The sequence below is a fragment of the Lampris incognitus genome, chromosome 2, assembly GCF_029633865.1.
Source record: "Lampris incognitus isolate fLamInc1 chromosome 2, fLamInc1.hap2, whole genome shotgun sequence".
NCBI classification, from domain to species: Eukaryota; Metazoa; Chordata; class Actinopteri; order Lampriformes; family Lampridae; genus Lampris; species Lampris incognitus.
In genome coordinates, this window is record NC_079212.1 from 9,935,195 (window position 1) to 9,956,811 (window position 21,617).

Genomic DNA, 21,617 nt, shown 5'->3' on the forward strand with positions numbered 1-21,617 from the left:
GATTGCCTTTTTCCACCTACGAAACATCTGCAGACTACACCCTGCTTTAACACAATACTCCAAGGAAGTCTCAGTCAACGCTTTGGTCACATCACGCATTGACTACTACAATGCGGTCCTGGCAGGCGTCCCCAACAAACATATTCATCGACTTAAAACTCATCCAGAATTCTGCAGCACAGATATTTACATGTCCAAAGTCCACTGACCATGTCTCTCCCCTTGCTGATCAATTACACTGGCTTCCTGTGTCACAGCGGATTAACTTTAAAATTGTATTATTAACATTAAACGCTCTTCATAATCTATCCCCTGCTCATCTCACAGACCTCCTTCAGACTTACACTCCATCTTGCTCCCTGCGGTCTTCACCAGCAGGTCTATTGGCACTACCAGCCATCACCTCAGCACAATGGGGGCCAGGGCTTTCTCTTATGCTGCACGCAAGCTCTGGAACTCCATTGCCTGTCACATCCATTCACTGGACTCCATTACAGAATTCAAACTGCTCATAAAACCCACCCTTTTAAACTAGCCTACTCACTTTAACAGCATTAACAGCACAAACTTATCTTTTTTTTTTTAAACTCCTGCAGACATATGCTCTATTTCTTATTGTGTTTTATTGTTGATGGCACTAATGCTTTTTACTGCTCTGTTTCACTGTATTTGATGTAAGGTGACATTGAGTGTCATGAAGGGCACCTTGAATAAAATGTTCATTTTTATTATATTATTATTTTGATTTAACATGTAGGTGATGTGTCACTCTGAATATAATTGCACAGAATAATGATAATCAAAATAAGCAACGTTTTTCTTAAGGACTGGTCTCCACTATTAAGACGGGTATCTTTTCCTATTTTATCACTCCCCATGATTTTCCTTTACCTCCCTCCTAAAGTTGAATCTGTTTAATCTACTTGTCATTCATCATCTTCTCCTTTCTCATCCTCCGCGTTGTGGATCATAGGTGCACTATGCGAACGGGGAAAGGGATTCACCCGGACGGTGTTCCAGGTTGGTGCCAGGGCTTCTCTCTGGATGGAGGGAGTGGAGTCAGGGCGGTGAAGGTTATCCAGCATGGAAACAGACCAGGGCTCATCTACAACATAGGCAAGTTTTTTACATCCACAGTCACTACAAATGAACAACGAAATGAAATTCAGTGAATTCAAGCTAATGAAAAATTGAAAATTGTATCCTTCCACTTCCGTCTTTGGGTCGGTTCAGAGCATGGTGGACTGGATTCAGGTGAAAAACGTGGTGTGCCTTTGAACTTTTCCTTCTCTGACCCACATAGGTATCAGTGTTCGGAAAGGGAAGGGACGCTACAGAGACACCAATATTGTGACCTTTGCCCCCCGCTACCTGTTGGACAACCGCTCCTCACACAAGCTGGCCTTCTCGCAGAGAGAGTTCGCACGGGGCAAGGTGAGAGCGGTCGGTCATGATGTAGAAGTCGCAGCAGAACAACAGAGAACACAACTTGGACATCTTTGAATCATGCTAGTTATGTCCTTTATTCATTTGTACCCAAATGCAATAAAAAAAAATGTTAACTGAAAGTAAAATGACAATGATGGTAATTATAGCAAGAAAAATCTGAATGTAAGGATGGTAGTGAATGAATTTCTTGCTAGGGGACGGCCAATCCAGACGGCTACATATCCACTCTGCCGGGCTCCAGCGTGGTCTTCCACTGGCCCAGGAATGACTACGATCAGCTGCTTTGTGTGCGCCTCATGGACACGCCCAACTGCACTTGGTCTGGCGGCTTTGAGGTCAACAAGCCGAAGTCCTTCCACGTCAACATGAGGTGTGCGATACCCTGTAAACACACACACACACACACACACACACACACAAATGTTTTTTTAAGTAATAAATGTACAAAAATCACATAAATGTTAAATTATGCCCTTTTGGGCGGCACGGTGGCCCAGTGGTTAGCGCTGTCACCTCACAGCAAGAAGGTCATGGGTTCAAACCCCAGGGTTGTCCAACCTCCCCAAGGGGGTTAATAAAGGAAACTCAGTTTAAATTTTCCCAACAGGGACACACTGGGGAACTGTTTCTTCCTGCGGGCTGAGATCTCCTTGAAGGGTGCCACCTACCAGATCTGCTTCAGCGATACCGACCAGCTGCCACCACCGTTCCGCATCGACAACCTTTCAGAAGTAATTGTCGTACAAAGTGAAATTTTACACTCTTACCATAGTTACCATGACCCCAGCCTCCCAGAGCTGTCGGCATCACAGTGCCAAGAGTTAGAGAAGACACAAATATGGTTTTATTCAAACAGGAGGTAAACAAAATCCTTGTGTAATAGCATCACCACATGTCATTTTTACTAAAACATTACTGAAAAATCTCTGACATGAAAACTAAATAAACCAATAAACATGATTCTGATTCAGATCCGATTCATAAAGTTGGAATTTCATGAATAAGTTCCTACTAAGTTGACGTGCAGCATATCTTCAGAGACTTACACATAATAATGTACTGCTCCTCTTCTTCATCTCAGTTCCCGCCATCACAGGACTGCCGTATTTAAGTATTACGGTGGGAGAGTTTTAAAACATTTATCAGAATACTTAATTCATCCCCGAGGGGAAATTTGGTAAGTTTACAGCACCTCGTATTCCCAAGCGGCCTTCTATTCAAGTACTAACCAGGACCGACCCTGCTTAGCTTCCAAGATCGGGCGTTATCAGGGCAGTATGGCTGTAAGCCAGTACTATACTGTGTTCAGTTAAAGTTATGTGAATAAAAAAAAGTATTTCCATCTTTTACTTTGAAATGTATATTTTCATTGTGAAACCAGACATCAGCACAGACACACAAAAAAGGGATGGGGTCCGCGGTGGTGTAGCGGTCCAGGCATCGGCTTTGTGTCAATGCAATTGCCCACTGGGGACCGGGGTTCGCGCCTCGGTCGTCAGATCTGACTATGGCTGGACTCGATGAAGCAGCGATAATTGGCAGCGCTGTCTTCGAGAGGGGGACGGAGTCGTCTTGTGTTCATCACATGAATGCGTTTCTTTGTGTGTTGGAAAAAGCAGTGGTTCGGCCTGGATTTGCCTTGTCACGAAAGTGGGGAGGCATCTCCTTCGAGACTGCCGGCCGGAGAGATGCAGTTGGCGAACGCATACAGTACGAGGGTGGGTGTTTGAATTAAAATAGGGATCGATTGGCCACTAAATTGGGAGGAAAAGGGAAAAATCCGGAAAAAATTTTTTTAAAAAAGAAAGAAAAGAGTCAGTCTCCACAAACGTGTTTTACAGATCACAGAGAATAATAGAAACTAATTGTAAAGTCCAATAATAAGACCCCTTTAAGAGCTATTGTATTATTTATTTTTTTAAATGTTTAGGGGTATGAGTGATTTGCTTTATTTCATGAATTTTGTCCCTCCCAGGTTCCGATCCAGTTTTGGCAGCATGGGGTGGCCGACATGCGGCTCCACACGGAGGTGAAGGCCGGCTCGGTACTGGACTTTGCCTGCGACGAGCCCACCTTGCCGCCCTACCTCACCCTCACTGTGAAAGGTGCCGGCTCCTCCGAGGTCACGGCAGACATGAACTTCTTCAGAGAATACAATAAGCTCTACTATGAGAACTTCATATACATCGCAGCTACGCACACCTTCTCACAGTACGTAGCACCTACGCTTCTGTAAAGGTTGAGGGTGAAGCAGGCCAGCAGCCGATGGTTGATTTTAGTCTACCAAACAGTATTTGTTCTATTCTGATGTATGGATCAGCTACTCACGGTAGCAGGACAATGGTACATAATGTAAATGGAATTGTTGTTACTTGGACCATCTTTTCTGTACCTGTGTGTAGCGTTATCATTGCTACGTGTTAAATGTAAATGTTAGTCTATATAATGAATCGATGCCTTTTCACTGATGCAGGGATACTGGGAAGAGGTCTGCCGGTAAGAAGCACCTGGTGAGCTGTGCTGAACTGGTGCTAGATGTTGAGACCAAGACTCAGAGGGTCATCCTGAAAAAAAAGGTACTGTTGGAATGAACCATTGCCTCATCCAGAGGGCATCCTTTAAAGAGCAGGGTAACCAAATTGACAGATTTGCTTCAAAATACTTTATAAATGTGGGAGATGTATTGCTGTTGACATGTTAAAATGTGTTGAACCATGTATAGAACTGATTTGCGGAGTTAGACCGTTTTTGGGTATTTTTCCCGTTTTCCTTTCTTGATTTTTTTTTGGCCGGCTTCCTTGGTGACGTCGCCGTCTTCCTTTCGGTGCCACACCCCCAGAGTGAAACCAGTGGATGCTGCAGATTTTTACACGTTTTTTAAGCTTTGTTTTATATAGTTTTTGTATACTTTTTGTTTTATATACATTTTTAATCATACAGAATTGGCTGGGTGGTTACTGATATGTTTTCCTGGGGTATGGGTATCCCAAAACACAGATTTGAGCTCAGTTACCCGCCACTTTTAACTAATGGCGAGGGGTGAAAGTGAGAACACTCGGTGCTAAATATTGAGAACTGATATGCCCAGATTATTTTTTTTTCCCCCCATTTTTCTCCCCAATTGTATCCAGCCAATTACCCCACTCTTCCGAGCCATCCTGGTTGCTGCTCCACCCCCTCTGCCGATCCGGGGAGGGCTGCTGACTACCACATGCCTCCTCCGATACATGTGGAGTCGCCAGCCACCTCTTTTCACCTGACGGTGAGGAGTTTCACCAGGGGGACGTAGCACCTGGGAGGATCATGCTCTTCCCCCCCAGCCCTCCCGACCGGGCGCCCCCACCGACCAGAGGAGGCGCTAGCGCAGCAACCAGGACACACACCCAGCTTCCCACCTGCAGACACGGCCAATTGTGCCTGTAGGGATGCCCAACCAAGCCGGAGGTAACACGGGGATTTGAACCAGCGATCCACGTGTTGGTAGGCAACGGAATAGACCGCTACGCCACGCAGCTGCCCCTTGATATGCCTGATTTATTTAATTCACAATATCTTTTGCGAGAAGAAACGTGACTGTAGAGGCGTTTGGATTTTAAATGGAATTTTATAACTTTAGAGTTACATCCGACGTTCAACTTTTTAAACCGATTATTGTTGTTAATATTACTACAAATAAACCACTATACAACAATGTATGAGATTATCATGCTTTTATCGTTAGTTACTTCATACCATTTTGTGTTCACTTGCAGATTAATTGTGGCCTTAATCTTGTAGTGCTAGGTTCAGTTGGTCTAATGTTTTAATAATAATTGATGCATTTTTGTCTCCAACATTCTCTCGTAGGAGCCCGGGAAGCGTTCTCAGCTGTGGAGGATGACTGGGACCGGCATGCTTTGCCATGAGGGCTCCTCTCCCCCGCAGAGTAAGCCAGCACAGCCGAGGCCACTTGACTCCTCCTTGGTGCTGGACATCGCTGGGTTGGCAGCTGTGACCGATAACAGGTTTGTATATTCCCCAAAGCGCCAACCAGGTTAAAGGTCACTGCTTTTGTCCCAGTCGTCCACTTACTACTATCCTTATTTGTGTACCAGTCGTCCACTTACTACTATCCTTATTACACCATCAACTACAACACATGGGAACAGAAAGCTTTGAACAGAGGAGAGTGGCGTGCAGCTGTCCCAAATGGTGCAAACACATATGAGGCTGCCAGGATTACTGCAGCAGAGAACCACAGGCAGGCCAGGAAAGACCGTGCCAGCAACCCTCCAGCTACTCCCACTATCCCATGCCCACACTGCCAAAGAACATTCAGGGTGCAGATTGGACTAACCAGCCATCTTTGCACCCACAGAATTCAGCCCCTACAGGATGACTAGATGGTCCTCATCGCTGCGATGGACAAACAACTATCCTTATTTATCATAAAGAGACGTTAGTCTCTTAGACAGAAGATCACTAAGGTGTATGGTCACTATAAGATGCCTCTGAGAGTTTCTCTCTGTCTTCCTGTTACTTCCCCTTTCTTAGTTTTGAGCCACTGATGTTAAGGAGACCAGATTCGCGTCGCAGCACAACACAAACGTGGCACTTCAGTTCCGGCATGCTGACCTGTGGACTTCCCCGTTTGGTGGTACAGGTAGGTCTCTTTCACCAGTATAAATGTGTTTTTATCAAGTACACCATCCCCAGTTCCTTTATCCAGGTGTCCTGTAGACTCCAGTCTGTGAAATGCAGGAGGAACAGTTGCCCTAGTGTCTACAGTTTATATGGACTTCTGCTGATTCAGAATTGGTTCAAATAGTCTTAATTTTTTTCAATTTCTTGGTGTAATCTATGCTTTATCTGCAGCATAACTGCTCCATCATTGTGAATAGATCCATCTAAAAATTTAGATTCTAGGGGCGTCTGGGTGGCATAGCGGTCTATTCCGTTGCCTACTAACAATTGGCCGTGTCTGTGGGTGGGAAGTCAGATGTGGGTATGTGTCTTGGTCGCTGCACTAGCGCCTCCTCTGGTCGGCCGGGGCACCTGTTCAGAGGGGATGGGGAACTGGGGGGAATAGCGTGATCCTCCCACGCGTTAGTCCCCCTGGCGAAACTCCTCACTGTCAGGTGAAAAGAAGTGGCTGGCGACTCCACATGTATCAGAGGAGGCGTATAGTAGTCTGTAGCCCTCCCTGGATCGGCAGAGGCGGTGGAGCAGCGACCAGGACGGCTCGGATGAGTGGGGTGATTGGCCAAGTACAATTCGGAGAAGGGGGGGGGGGTTCTCCATAAATAAAAAAAATAAAAATTCAGATTCTTATCCAATGTTTTCTGCATAACAGACTTGCCGTTGTTTGTTCCTTGTCATATTTCCTTGTGTCTGTCCCAAACAATCAGGCCAAAGGTGGGGTATCTGGATTGTATGACGGAGCGGAAGTGGTGCTTGGTCCAGACTCAGGACTGCTGGAACCAGGTCCTGAACAGCAGTTCATCAACCAGAAGATGAGACCTGGCTCTGGGGTGCTGTCGGTCCAGGTACTTCCAGATGGACCCACCAGAGTGCTGCAGGTTTGGAAAAAAAGCTGTTGTGAAAAGCAAGACTTGAATAATGGTTAACAGGAACAGCTTTGCTCTTTCTAAAGCATCAACATTTCCTTTTGAATTCATTGATAAATTATTAAACTATTTCATGCTAGCTGTTTTATTATGGGTGCCACGGTCCAAAGACATGTAGGTCAGGTGAATGGGCCGTACTGCATTGTCCCTAGGTGTGAATGTGTGTCAGCCCTGTGATGGACTGGCGGCCTGTCCAGGGTGTCTTCCCACCTGCCGTCCAATGACTGCTGGGATAGGCTCCAGCATCCCTGCGACCCCAATTGGGATAAGCGGCTCGGATAATGAATGAATGGATGGATGTTTGATTATGTGATATATTTTCACTTTTGTTGCTGTTGATATTGCATGGCTTATCTTTTCTAGATCTTCTTTACAAAATGGCAATTGAGTTAAAGGGCTTTTGTGATTTTAGAAATAAAGGTATCCAGGGTGTCCTATGGACTGTAAAGACATATCTACTGGTTATGAGGGTCAGCCATCTCTGTACCTGATACCACTAAGCTGTTTTAAGCAGATTTGGAAGTTGTGGATAGAAAATCTTGAGCATCACAGAAGTATTTTGTGCTCACTTGACGTGGTAAAATAAACATATTAATGAGACGGTGCAGCTTAGTGATGAAAACAGGATTTTTGTTGCATTTCTCTCACATCAAGCAAAACATGTCAGCTGTTTTCTTTTGAATTAAATCCTAGCGTTGTTTAGTTCTACACACGATGAGGTTGTTAAATCGCTTCAATCCAAATAGTAGAAAACACAACCAATGACAATTGTTGACTTTTCAAAGGTTTAAGGAAAAAACTCTTGACTAATTCCAACAGAGCTGCCTGCAGGGACCCACAGAAGCTTTAACATGGAGAAAAAATAGAAAAAAAAATGAATGGAAGCTGGAAAAGATGGACATTTCAGCTCTTACACCATCTTCAGTCTATCCCTTTCTATTTAAATAGTACTTTTTAAACCAGGTACAATGTGCTTTCTAAGCAAGTGGCAAAACACAAAAAAATGATGCACTACAACACGTGGTACCAACCTATTTCTAAACCAAAGTATCCTCCAGTTTAGAAATAACACATTTCAGAGCGATGGTGTGAAGCGGTTTTGTCCTTTAAGGATGTGTCCGGTAAAACGGACTACGGCGGTGCTGTGACACACACAGACTTGTGTTTTTAGCCGCTTGTGTCTTTGCCTCTTCACAGATAAGCGACTTCAACCAGCGGAGGATGCTTCGGGCTTCATCTGCCGCAGAGGAAGAGCGGAAAAAAGGCAGCGGGGGAAAGAAGGAGCCTCATCAGGAACTTGAGGTAAACCTGATGGATGGAGGTCAAGTGAGGACAGCTGACATAAGCCAGTCTGGAACATGTTCACAAAACCCCACACAAGAGCTAACAAAGCATTCGCAGATATGGACACGTTGTTTATTAAAAAAAAAGTTCAGTTGTTTATTATGTAGATGTCAATTTTCCTTTTTTCGTGTTTTTTGTTATTGCTAACTAATGAATGCACACATTGACATGACCTCTGTAAGAAATCTTATTTTCTAAATGCATCTCTCATTTACGTACCGTGGTGAGTCGGCGTGGAAGAATGGAGAGATGGAGATCTCTTATTCGCAACTCTCGTGTCCCATACGCCGCACGACCCCAAGAGTGCTGTTTAATTTCAACACACCGTCAGAACTGAATGGAACTGACCAGAAAGGAGAGGCAAGAGACAAAGGATTCAGTTAATGGTAGCTGCTGTGTCCCGTACACCGCACAACCCCGGGAGTGCACCTTTATTCTGCCCGGTGGCGGGAAGCTGCTCTCTGGTGCTGGTCCTTCTAGCCTCCAGGGGGCGATCAGCGGCGGCAGGCAGCGTGCATTCCCTAGCGCTGGTGCTCCTGGCCTCCAGGGGGCAGAGAAGCCGCAGTGCCCTGGAACCATCAGGTTGGGCTGGAAAACCTCCGGTCTCTGGCAAGCTCTGTCTTTTTCCACACCAGGTTTTCCAAGCGCCAAAGAGTCCGCTCGATGTCCCGCTCCAGTCTCTGGATCTCTCTCGCCATTCTTTCGCAGTAATCCCACTTCTGACGCCAGTGTGGCGAGCCAGCGTGCAAGAATGGAGAGATGGAGATCTCTTATTCGCAACTCTCGTGTCCCATACACCGCACGACCCCGAGAGTGCTGTTTCATTTCAGCACGCTGTCAGAACCGAATGGAACTGACCAGAAAGGAGAGGCAAGAGACAAAGGATTCAGTTTATGGCAGCTCCTGTGTCCCATACACCACACAACACCAGGAATGCACCTTTATTCTGCCCCTCCCCAATAGTTGCCAAACAATGGCTTCCCGCAACACGGTCGTCATGGAAAACACCAGTCAGTCTGAGGTACGGTCCTACAGTCAGTCAGTAAAATGGTCGTCTACCCAGTCCAAGTCAACCCTCAAACAAACAGCACAACAATAAGAACACGAACACATCATTGAAGCATAAATCAACAATTTGAACACAAACGTTCAACAGTCCCAGAATCCCTTGCGCTTCCCCAGCGCGTAGCCGTCAGTCCAGCAACCGTCTCCTCCAATCGCTACGGTACACTGGCATCCCTACCAAAATGGTGACATTGTATGGCAATAAAAAACCCTGGTTCTCCAAAGAACTAGACCTCCTACACAAAGGAAAGAACTGGGCGTACAAAAATGGAAACAGGGATCAGTGCAGAGCAGCTGAGTATAAGTTGCGTGCTGCAATAAGAAAAGCAAAGTCCAGCGACGCAGCAAAACTGGAACAACAATTCTCTTCCAGTAACCCCAGATCAATAGGGCAAAATCTTAAGGAAATGACAGATTACAACAAGTGCCCCTGCTTCCCTCCAGATAATAATCATAACCTCCCAGATAAATTTAATGAGCTTTATGCAAGATTTGAAAAACCTATTCCACCAGCCATCCCCCCTACTCCCACTCCAATGCCACCCTTCTGCCTCCAGGAGGATGAGGTGAGCGCTACTAGTATATTCAAGAAGCTGAACAGCAGGGCCAGGCGGCATCAGTCCTGCTTTGTTGAGCCAATGTGCAGCACAATTGGCCCCAATAAATTCCACCATATTTAACACCTCTCTAAGCCAATGCATACAGTCCCACAGTGCTTCAAACTCTACCCTCATTCCTGTGCCAAAGTCCTCAAAGATCACCTGCCTAAATGAGACCAGTTGCCCTAACATCTGTGGCCGTGAAAGCATTTGAGCGTATCATTCTGTCATACTTGAAATCCTGCACCTCTCCAGTGATGGACCCATATCAATTTGCCTATCAAGCCAGCCGGTCTGTTGAGGATGCAATTAGCAAAGCCCTCCACCATGCCCTGCAACACCTGGAATCACCAAACACCTACACCCCTCAGTTGAATCTCTACATACATACCGGACTGAAAAGCAAGCAAAGAAAATCATCTCCGACCCCTCACATCCCGCTCATCACCTCTTCCAGCTCCTTCCCTTAGGGAGGCGCTACAGGTCACTGTCCACTAAGACCGAATGCTTCACAAACAGTTTTTCCCCCCTAGCTATCAGGACTCTGAATTCCTCTCTATAGTCCACTCCTCACACACCATTTGCGTGCATACTGTCATTCCACTAATTGTTGTGCGTAATATGTTTGTTGCCTCTATTGTGTAACAGTATTATTTGTGATAATGTGTAGAATGTCTGTTGTTGTTCATGTATGTATTGCGCTGTGGAGTTTAATCTGTACCAAAAACAAATTCCACCGGCCTTGGTTGTGTGGCTAATAAAACAATCTAATCTAATCTAAGGTGTTAGTGAATTTGGAGGAAGGCCTCGGTGTGTCGCTGGTCAACAAGTTGCCCGAGGAGCTTGTCTTTACCACCCTGTCTGGTATAGATGTCCACTTCACCCGCACTGCCACTAACGAGGTCTTGGAGCTAAGCATCCAGAACATCCAGGTAAGTTCTCCATGGACATTTCAAGCATTCATGTAGTTTACAACAAACATTTGGTTTGAACCAGTTGCCATCTGTCCCATTCTATTAGGTTGACAACCAGCTCCTCGGTACAACTCAGCCGGTGATGCTGTGTGTGACGCCAGGCCCCAGTGAGAGCAACATCGTGGACAGTGGTGCCGCCCTACAGGTCAACTCTGTTAAGGTTCCCAGCAACCTCATGCTCACCGATCTATTCAAGGTGAACTTCATGAATCCAGTACAGCAGAAAAGGATGGAATAAACTCTGAAAGTTTGATTTATCCCAGCTAGCAATAATTACTGTACTAGCTTTGGGATTTTTTATTATATATATATTATATGTATATATATATATATATATGTGTGTGTGTGTGTGTGTGTGTGTGTGTGTGTGTGTATATATACTTTTCAACCAGGAACAGCTAAGCTCTTTATTATTTTCCATATAGTTAGATGGACTTTGAAGTCATTCTCACTGCTGTCTAGTATTTGAGTCCAGACAGGTTTAATGGAGATAGAGAGTCTAATCATTTACCTAATCACCTTATCATGACATCTCCTCAGCATCTCATGGTTACGGCCCGCCGCTTCACAGTCATCATAGAGGAGAAACTTCTGCTGAAGCTGCTTAGCTTCTTCGGTTATGGACAGACAGAAGCAGGTTGGTTCTCTGTGAAATGTCATGGGGGATATTTGTTGTGATGCTTCAGACAAATGGATAATGTGCCACTGGTTTGAAAAAAAAAATAGTTGTACTTCATAGACTTTTTATGGCTGGACCGGCCAGCGGGGCCAGGCCTACAACGGCAAATGTCTGTCGCTCAATATGTTGGATTGACTGAGAGAACAAGTTACACGACTGGGGCGCTGGATCAGGTGACCCACGACGTCACTGAAGTTACATGGTTGGTTGGCCAACAAACCCTACAATCACGAATGTCTGTCAGTGATCATGTTATGGCTTGATTCCACCGGGCACGGCTGAGTCGCAGCTACTCGTGGCCACTCTAGACAGTGCTTGTGATTCCACCAGATGCACCTTGGCACATTTGAGAAGCGTACCAGAAACAGCTCTCTGCTCTGCACCACTAAAAATATGTGCCTAGTCTATTTTTGACAGAAGCCGCGTGAAGCTGCACAGACCAGATTGCGTCGGGCAGGAAGTCAGACACAGGAACAGCACAGAGCATCCAGTCATTTTCAAAATAAACACCCTGTGCAGACTCCTGATCGTACATCACATCAGTACATCCAACACTGCGTCATGACCTGTAGCACCAGGCCAGAAGTCCAGAAGTAGGAAATAACAACACAATTAAAACAGACAAGGACACCATTTCACTACTTAGCCTACTTACCCGTGGTAGAAGTGCAAAAATCAAAGAAAAATGTCCAAGTCAACAAAACTGGGCAGGCAAAACACCGCTTCTGAAACGCTGCCCATGGGGTATATTAGAGCTGTGTGGAAGACATAACAAAACCACATCACAGATGAGACGTTATAGAGTCGTGCCTGGTGGAATCACAAGTTACATGATTGAGTTGCTGGATCAGGTGACCAACGACCTCACTGAAGTTACACGATTGGTCGGCCGACCAGCGACTTCACTGGTAAACACGGAACTATTGTATTGAACGCAGCTTAATGGTGTCATGTGATATGCTACTTCAGTACACTTAAACAACAAATATTACGGGACCACTAGAGAAAATTGCATATTAGCATTTAATATCCAGGAATTCACATTATAGACACTACCACTAACTATCCCGCTAACAAATTGGCCACAATTTTGAACACTGACCCTACCCGGTCCAGCCATATATGCTAAGTTTTGACTTAGTCTGATTTTTTTTTTTTTTTACTGTGTAACTGATCCAGAGCTGGAGAAGTTGGAGGAGAACCTTTATGAGAAGCCCAGTGAGGATGCAGGAACACCAAAGCGTTACTACTTTGAGAACCTAAAAATCAGCCTCCCTCAGGTCAAACTGAGCGTCTTCACTTCCAACAAACTCCCTCCCGATCTGAAGGTAACATCCTCTGTTTTCATTCATACCAGTGGATTTTTACTAAGCTGTCACGAAAACACTGCCATGCTTGCAAAGATAGACAACCCTTTGTTCAAGTTTGAAATGCATTGAAAACTAGCAAGAACTGTATTTCCACAGGAATGACATCAGTTTAGTTAGTGAAGCAAAAGGGTCAGAGAAGAGCTTGTCTTCTAGTTAATCAATCACAGATGGCATTGTGTTTTCAGACGGATAGAAAAAAAAATTGTTAAAATGGGACCGAAAATATACCTCGGCTGCCATTAATATCTTTCGGCGGCTGCTCAGGTAAAGTTATGTTTGAGAAAGACCGTGTCACCAGTGGGTGTGACCGATTAAGAAGATCCTCAATTGCCTCCAGTTCTGTAAAGGCTTTGGTTCTATAAAGGTTTTTCCTCCATCTGAGTGGTTTCTGTTTTCATCCAAGGCTCTCAAGGGCACGCTGGGGATCCTGCTGGTCCGCTTTGAGGATGCTGTGATCAACATGTACCCCTTCACCCGCGTCCATCCATATGAGACCCAGGAGATCATTGTTAATGACATCCTCAAACACTTCAGAGAGGTGAGACACCCGTTCGACAGCGTCTCATCCACAGCAGTTTCCTATGACAGCCGTGATGGAGATTCCCAACCATCCCGGAAAACCTGGAAATTCATAAACTAGTTTTCCAGTTATGGAAAAAACGTCCTGGAAATCTTATTGAGGTCACCAAATTCTTATCAAATTGTATTTTTACCTGCTGATATTGCATACTTATAGTGTAATTCTTGGCTGAGACATATTTTTCTCTGTTTCTGTGCTGAGATGTGACATCAGTTTGTGAAGTTTGGGCGGTATGTCGGGTCACACAATCCATTTAGAGACTGTTGAGACTTCCACTGATGGTTAATGTCTCATCCGTCCTTCGGATGAGACGTTAAACCAAGGTCCTCACTCACTGTGGTCGTTAAAGAGCCCATGGCACTTATCGCAAAGAGGAGGGGGTTCCCCGGTGTCCTGGCAAAATTCCCAACCTGTCTCTCTCCATCTGGCCACCTAATCATCCTCCCGTTTAATTGGATCAGTGATTCCTCCCTCTCCACCTCAAGCTGATGTGTGGTGAGCGTTCTGGTGCAAAATGGCTGCCGTGCATCACCCAGGTGGTGCTACACATTGGTGGTGGTTGAAGTGGGTTACTCCCTTCAAGGTGAAGCACATTGGGTGTCTAGATAAAGTACTATATAAATGTAATCCATCAATATTATGACTTTCAGTCAGCGACACCTGTCATTGATATGTAAGGTAAAGTCATGGAAAATGTCCTTGAACAGTCCTGAAAAATTATTTCTTAAAAAAAGTTGACCCTGATAATTTAGGTTTCATACAAAACCAAAGTGAAAAGTGCAAAGATTTGGTCTTTGCACTCACAACCAAAAAGACAATTTAAACTAACACCCACACCAAAAACACATCTTCAATTTAAGGATCACCAATTCCACAATAACTCATTTAAAAAAAAAAAAAGCTAGTGTACTTTTCATAGTTTCAGTTGCATCTTGGGTACCACTATAATGAAATAATTCATGCACATCTCAGCTACCTCTTGAATAGTCAAAAAAGGATATTTATGATTTATGCACGTGTCTGATCCTAAAATACATTCCCTCTTCTACCTCCCTGTGGTTCAACAGGGATGTGGTATTTACAGAGAACTCTTATCAGATCGTCTCTTGTTGCCCTGGATGACTGCAGACATTCAGCTATGAGCATTTTTTTGCACATTTGCCCCTAAAATGATATGCGTGTGACATGCAACTTGAATTTAACCATCACACATCATTTGGATAAGATATAACAGTTTTTTCATAAGAAGACATACTCGTGTGATTATGTTTTCTTTTTCTTTTAACTGGATGTGTTTGGTATAATTTTGTTTAGTTCTTATTTAGAAAATACACATCCAGGCAAACAAACCAGAGTGTGCATCCAGATGCTGTGCTGCAACCTGAGGTCAAAATTTGTCACATTAATTTTCTCAACTGTCTGAAGTACAACATACATTTTTGCCTGTGAACATTTTAGTACAGTAAATTCGGCATAAGTTTTCACCAGACAGCAGCAAAACACTTCAGTGTTTAGTGTATTAGCGTCTTGTTGATGTGAATTTAAACAAGGTGAATGAGGGACGGCCATGTCTCTGTAATGGACGGCTGAATTCTGATAACATGCCGCTGTTTGAGTTTAGACGCCGTTACTACCCGAGACTGATCAAACTGTGATGTACAGCAAAGTCTTCAAGAATACCATCAATTCTTTAAAGTAGAATATTATGTGTTGTACTAATTTTATATCTGTATTTTTGCTGTAGGAGCTGATGAGCCAGGCAGCTCAGATTCTCGGTTCTGTGGATTTCCTGGGGAACCCCATGGGCCTCCTCAACGACGTCACTGAGGGAGTCTCTGAACTCATCAAGTACGGAAACGTCGGCGGGCTCATCCGCAACGTCACACATGGTGTGTCCAACTCTGCAGCAAAGGTATATAAGAGAATATCCATTATATCTGATGGTCAGAAATGGTGGAGGAGTCTACATGCAGACAGCAGGATGTAAACCTCAGTGTATTTACATGCAAGTTAAAAATTCAATTTCAATCAGGTTAAGGCTATAATTTGATAATAACTACTGCCATGTAAACAGCTTAATCCAACCATCTTTATCAAATTAAGGTCTAAATCAATGTAAGCATAAACTGATTAACAGAAATAGATTTTTCATTGATCATTTGATTTACTGTGATTTGTATTCAACTTAATCAAGAGTTCATTCAGAGAACTGGTTGTCTACAGATAGTAGATTGTATGTAAATAACATACAATCTACATTCCAGAACACAAAAATGGGCATCCCACAAGGCTCAGTCCTTGGACAAATTCTCTTAACTTTATATATAAAGATCTTCCAGAAGCATGCCCAGGTGCAGGTCTTCAAATGTATGCTGACGATACTGTGGTGTATGTGGCTGGCAAATCATGTTCTACACTTTCAAATCAACCAACAAAACACCTGAGTTCTGTAGACAACTGGCTGGACACTTCACATCTCTACTCAAATAACCCATAGCCAACTAAATAATATGCACCAAAAAGTGACCGGCATCTGTCCCGGAAACGATGGACAAAGAACAACATGGTGAACAACAGTAAAAAACTCGAATTGTTGAAGAGATCATATTATTGCAAATACATGTAGACACCATAATCAAACTATCACTCTTAACTGAATTATTCACAATCAAATTGAGAGGGGTTGTTAATATCTCTTGCTATCTCTCTCTGTCTCTCTCTCTGTTATCAGTTTGCAGGCACTCTATCAGATGGGCTGGGTAAGACCATGGACAACCGCCACCAAAGTGAAAGAGAATACATCCGTTATCATGGAGCCACCAGTGGGGAGCATCTTGTGGCAGGAATCCATGGACTGGCTCACGGTACAGATTAAATTCAGAATTACACTCAGAATAGAGGGGCGCCCCGGTGGCTCACCCAGTAGAGTGCAGACCACATAAGGCTGAGTCCTTACCGCAATAGAACCAAAAGACGTCTCTGTCTGATTCTGTTTGAGTTTAAAGGAACTGTTAAGACTTAAGTACGTGGTCAAGGAAGTGGAGACACTGAAATATATCTTTAATGCTTCAGGTCGAAATGGCTTGTTTAATTTGAGCATTTAATAGTATTGATATCCTAACTTCTTTACTTTTTCACAACAGGTACTTGAGCTGAACTAAATAGTTCAGTCCCTATTTCCTCACACGTGCATTATTTAAATGATAAAATGGGTGAATCTGAGGATTCATGTTGCTCCTATAGATGAGATTCAAGTGAACTCCTGATGTGAGAGCCCTCATTAGGGTTTTTACCTGGTTTTACTTGCGCTTGAGTGTGTGTCTTGTCTATGCTTGAGTTGTAAATGATCAATTTGTATATGTGTATGTGTAGGAATACTTACTGTCAGCATGTGTAGAAAGGGGATCATGCATCAGTTCAACTTTTCAACACAAGGTCGGATCCCACCATATCAGGAACACAGCACAAGTTAAACTTTTCAGTTTCTACTGTTTATCTTTTCACTCAGTGATGGAGGCAGGCTTCTGACTGTTGGTTAAACGAAGGAGTAATTTAAAAAAGTGTTGGAATGCATGTGAATGCTCCGTCTTCCTGTTAATGAAATACCGTGCACTCCGCAGGCATTATTGGGGGCATGACCAGCATCATCACCTCCACCGTAGAGGGAGTGAAGACCGAGGGCGGTGTCAGCGGTTTCTTCTCCGGTCTCGGTAAAGGTCTGGTGGGAACGGTGACCAAACCCGTCGCCGGAGCACTGGACTTTGCCTCAGAGACGGCACAGACGGTCCGGGACATGGCCAGCCTGAGTAACCACAGGTACGCACAGAGACCCCCACCTCTGGTCTCCCCGGACAAAGTCAGACATTAGAAAGTACAGTAGAAAACAAATAACCAGTCTTCATCATATGGACAGACACACAGAACGGAGGTCATAGGGACACGAGGTGCCATTTGTATCCCAGTTTCATCAGAAATTGAGGCTTAGTTTCATCAGGTCTTCTTTGTGTGATATTCCATCTACTGTCCGCCATCTTTCAATGAGGAGATTAAGTCACACGAGACAGTGTGAAGGAGACGTAATTAAATGAATCTTTGGATTGTCTTTGTGGAGATTTTTCAGAGGGAGACGAAGGATTGTTTAGTGAGCAAGATAGCATTTTAAATATCAAGATGCTCATGCGGGTTTACTGTCTTCTCTGAAGGATTAATACAACTTAAAACAAGTCCAGTGTCAGCTAAAATAAAATTTTCAGATGTAAATACTCTCATTTTTTACGAGGTTTTTTTTGTTGTCGGGTATTTTATACCTTTATTGGATAATAATAGTGGAGGCAGACAGGAGATGGTGGGGGGTGGGGGGGTATGACTTGCAATAAAAGTCGCTGGCTGGTTTCAAACCTGCAACATTATGGCCATGTGGTATGCGCTGTAACCATTCGGCCACAGAGGTGCCCCCAAAAACACTTTCATAAAACGTATTTCTCTCGTCTCCTGCTGTTCGTCCACCATTTTATTGGTCTATTTCCTGTCCTTGAGGTTTTTTATTATTTTCACAGGTAGTGGTTAACGTGTTTGTGAGAGTGCTACTCCTGTAACCTGCGATACCCCCCCCCCCTTTTCATTTCTATCAGACGTCTTATGGAGTGACTGTTAGAAAGAAACCCTTTCCTGTTCTGCTGTGTTCGGTTTGTGTTGACTCGGTGGTTTTCCTCTGGGTTTTCCCGGCAGGCTGAGCGTCCATCGCGTCCGGAAGCCGCGTTGCTGTAAAGGACCGCAGGGCCTCCTGCCGCGCTACTTGGTGACGCAAGCCGACGGACAGGAACAACTGTTCCGCCTCACCGACAACATCCACTCTGAATTGTGAGTCCTTTTAATTCTGTCTATTTAAACCGTCAAACTTATTGTGAAGTCACGGGCTTCTCTTTTTGATATTTTGTGTGGCGAACATCCAGATTCTACTTCGATTTACCGCTCAGGACCGTGTGTAATGTCGTTAAAAAGAAGAAAAAAAACTTGCAATCTTGTTTCAGGACAAAATACTAACTTCCAAGACTGAGAGGAAATGCACGTTGTGTCGTGGAAATTGCCTGCAAACACTCAATTGTCACGAAAGAACACACAAAACACTGACGGGTTGAGGATTAAAATATACTGTATACAAATATATAGGAGAGAACGCCTTGACAGAAATGCTTAATGTCTGTGTCTTTGACCTCCGTTCAAGTGGTGCACCCGCTAACCTTGCCGTGTACAACAGGAAATACAGACGTCCTGAGTTCCCCTTAATTGGGGACTCAATAATCAGGTTTGTGGAATTACGGAGGGGTATTATCTATTGCTTCTCCAGGACCAAAGTTAAGGACTTGTTGCAACACATCCCTTCCATCCTCGACTGCCATCCTTCCACACTTACAGTAATTATTCATGTGGGTGGTGTCTGTGAATGTTCTCATTCATCCAGGTCATGGTTAGCCAAAGGAGTTGAATCAAGTGCAACTGGACATGTGGGTGGTGTTTCATGTTAGTTTACTTTCACATGTATGAGACCACACTGAAGTTAACGTGTTGTTTCTGAACTCCATTCTTAAATACCCCACCCGCACCCCCCAAAACCCCAGTTTCGTTGCAGTGGAGCCCATCGACACCTACTGCGTGCTCATCTCCTCCAAGGTGGTGTACTTCCTGAAGCCCGGTGAATACGTGGACCGAGAGGCCATCTTCCTGGAGGTCAAGTACGACGACCTCTACCACTGCCTGGTCTCTAAAGATCACGGGAAGGTTTACGTGCAGCTCACAAAAAAGGCTGAGAGCTCCAGCAGCGGCGTGGCCATCCCCGGCCCGTCTCACCAGAAGCCCATGGTAAGAAACCAGCACCAAGCTTGGTGGAACCTGCAGTTGAATTAGTCTCCCTGCTGTTGGGTCTGTCCTCCAGGAAGTTCCCCTTGATAAGTTTAACTGACAGGGATGGATGAATGTTTCTAACAGCTGTGCTTACACAAAGGGACCCTGCACCTCCTTCCAAAGTTCATTAGTACAGACTCAGAGTTCAAGATACGGGAAGGGTCACATAAAATCCTGGTGGCCTGCCAAATAGTGGACTGGTAAAAAATGTCTTGGGGAGTGAGGGGTGTGGGCCTTCCCGCAATCTTCCCTGCAGTTTTAACCAGACTAAATATTTGCGCTTTAAACTTGACCGTTAGTCTCCAAACCCGCTGGTAGTACCATAACGTAAGATGGACTTTATAGTAGTTCTATAGAAAATTATAATATTCCCACAAACACCAAAAACTCCGTGTCTGAAGGAGACGGAGGTGCTGATGGATTCCTGCACAGACACTTGCCACATGTGTGCCAGTGAAACTCACTATCAATGTGGACCTCTTTGGATTTTTTTCCCCTTTTTCTCCCCAATTGTACTTGGCTAATTACCCCGCTCTTCCGAGCCGTCCCGGTCGCCGCTCCACCCCCTCTGCCGATCCGGGGAGGGCTGCAGACTACCACATGCCTCCTCCGATACATGTGGAGTCGCCAGCCGCTTCTTTTCACCTGACAGTGAGGAGTTTCGCCAGGGGGACGTAGCGCGTGGGAGGATCATACTCTCTCCCCCAGCCCCCCCCCGAACAGGCGCCCCGACCGACCAGAATCACGCTGTTCCCCTCAGTTCCCCCTCCCCCCTGAACAGGCGCCCCAACCGACCAGAGGAGGCGCTAGTGCAGCCACCGGGACACATACCCGCATCCGGCTTCCCACCCGCAGACACGGCCAATTGTGTCTGTAGGGACGCCTGACTGAGCCGGAGGTAACACGGGGATTCGAACCAGCGATCCCTGGGTTGGTAGGCAATGGAATAGACCGCCACACTACCTGGACGCCCCGATGTGGACCTCTAAATATTTGTAAGAAGTTACCTATCACTTCTTACAAATAGGAGCGGAGATGTTTTGTTGAGGGTGACACAGTGGTTAGCGCGGTCGCCTCACAGCAAGAAGGTCCTGGGTTCGAGCCCCGGGGTAGTCTGACCTTGGGGGTCGTCCCGGGTCGTCCTCCGTGTGGGGTTCGCATGTTCTCCCCGTGTCTGCGTGGGTTTCCTCCCACAGTCCAAAGACATGTAGGTCAGGTGAATCGGCCTTACTGAGTTGCCCCTAGGTATGAATGTGTGTGTGTGGGCGTGTGTGTGTGTGGGGGGGTGGGCCCTGTGTGATGGCCTGGCGGCCTGTCCAGGGTGTCTCCTTGCCTGCCGCCCAATGACTGCTGGGATACGCTCCAGCGTCCCCGCGACCCTGAGAGAAGGATAAGCGGTTGGGATAATGGATGGATGGATGTTTTGTTGGTATGACTCTGTCATGTTCCCACTGATCTGTGACCATCAGGATTTGTCTCTACATTCGTGTAGACACTGAGGATGGACGAGACAGCCCGCAGCCCTTCCCCTTTAGCAGGAAATGAAGTCTGTCTCTATTCTGTGGCGGTCTCCATTTCAGTGCTGTCTTTTCTGTCTCCTTCACAGGTTCATGTGAAGAGTGAGAGTCTTGCGATCAAAATCTCTCAAGAAATCAACTATGCCAAGAGTCTTTACTACGAGCAGCAGCTGATGCTGCCGCCCAGCGAGGACGACAGCTGCTTACTACTGGAGTCCTAAAACCCCCAAACCAGATGAACTGCCGTCTACCCGTGTTGCGTGAGGGGAGATATCGCACCCACCACAGTTTTTAAGAAACACTAAGAGTTCTCCTACCCCGAAGGGAATAGTCGACCCTTATCCAGTTCACTTACGATGACGTGTTTGACAAAAATCACAAACTCGCACTAAAAGGGAGTCGTTTTTCTGGATGCGGAGAGAGGTCGGACCAGACGTCTGTCAAATCTGTTCAGAGAATTTAACATACAGGAAGAATAACAGCAGATTTGTAGTTTATTTCAGTGTATATTTAAAGGACAGATGGACGTGTAC

General features: G+C 45.2%; 1 protein-coding gene across 1 annotated transcript in view; it reads left to right on the forward strand.

The window, feature by feature from the left end:
• Positions 1-21,309, forward strand: part of vps13d (vacuolar protein sorting 13 homolog D) — an 88,680-nt gene extending 67,371 nt beyond the window's left edge. The window contains exons 50-70 of the mRNA XM_056275532.1: positions 974-1,116; positions 1,304-1,434; positions 1,644-1,819; positions 2,057-2,180; positions 3,425-3,660; positions 3,923-4,025; positions 5,296-5,453; positions 5,983-6,091; positions 6,837-7,007; positions 8,253-8,357; positions 10,846-10,995; positions 11,084-11,233; positions 11,578-11,674; positions 12,896-13,044; positions 13,490-13,624; positions 15,411-15,578; positions 16,398-16,530; positions 17,287-17,482; positions 18,395-18,526; positions 19,285-19,525; positions 21,174-21,309. Coding sequence (XP_056131507.1) covers positions 974-1,116; positions 1,304-1,434; positions 1,644-1,819; positions 2,057-2,180; positions 3,425-3,660; positions 3,923-4,025; positions 5,296-5,453; positions 5,983-6,091; positions 6,837-7,007; positions 8,253-8,357; positions 10,846-10,995; positions 11,084-11,233; positions 11,578-11,674; positions 12,896-13,044; positions 13,490-13,624; positions 15,411-15,578; positions 16,398-16,530; positions 17,287-17,482; positions 18,395-18,526; positions 19,285-19,525; positions 21,174-21,305 — 3,139 coding nt within the window. The 3' untranslated portion in view covers positions 21,306-21,309. The remainder of the gene's footprint in view (positions 1-973; positions 1,117-1,303; positions 1,435-1,643; positions 1,820-2,056; positions 2,181-3,424; positions 3,661-3,922; positions 4,026-5,295; positions 5,454-5,982; positions 6,092-6,836; positions 7,008-8,252; positions 8,358-10,845; positions 10,996-11,083; positions 11,234-11,577; positions 11,675-12,895; positions 13,045-13,489; positions 13,625-15,410; positions 15,579-16,397; positions 16,531-17,286; positions 17,483-18,394; positions 18,527-19,284; positions 19,526-21,173) is intronic.
• Positions 21,310-21,617: the final 308 nt, after the last annotated feature.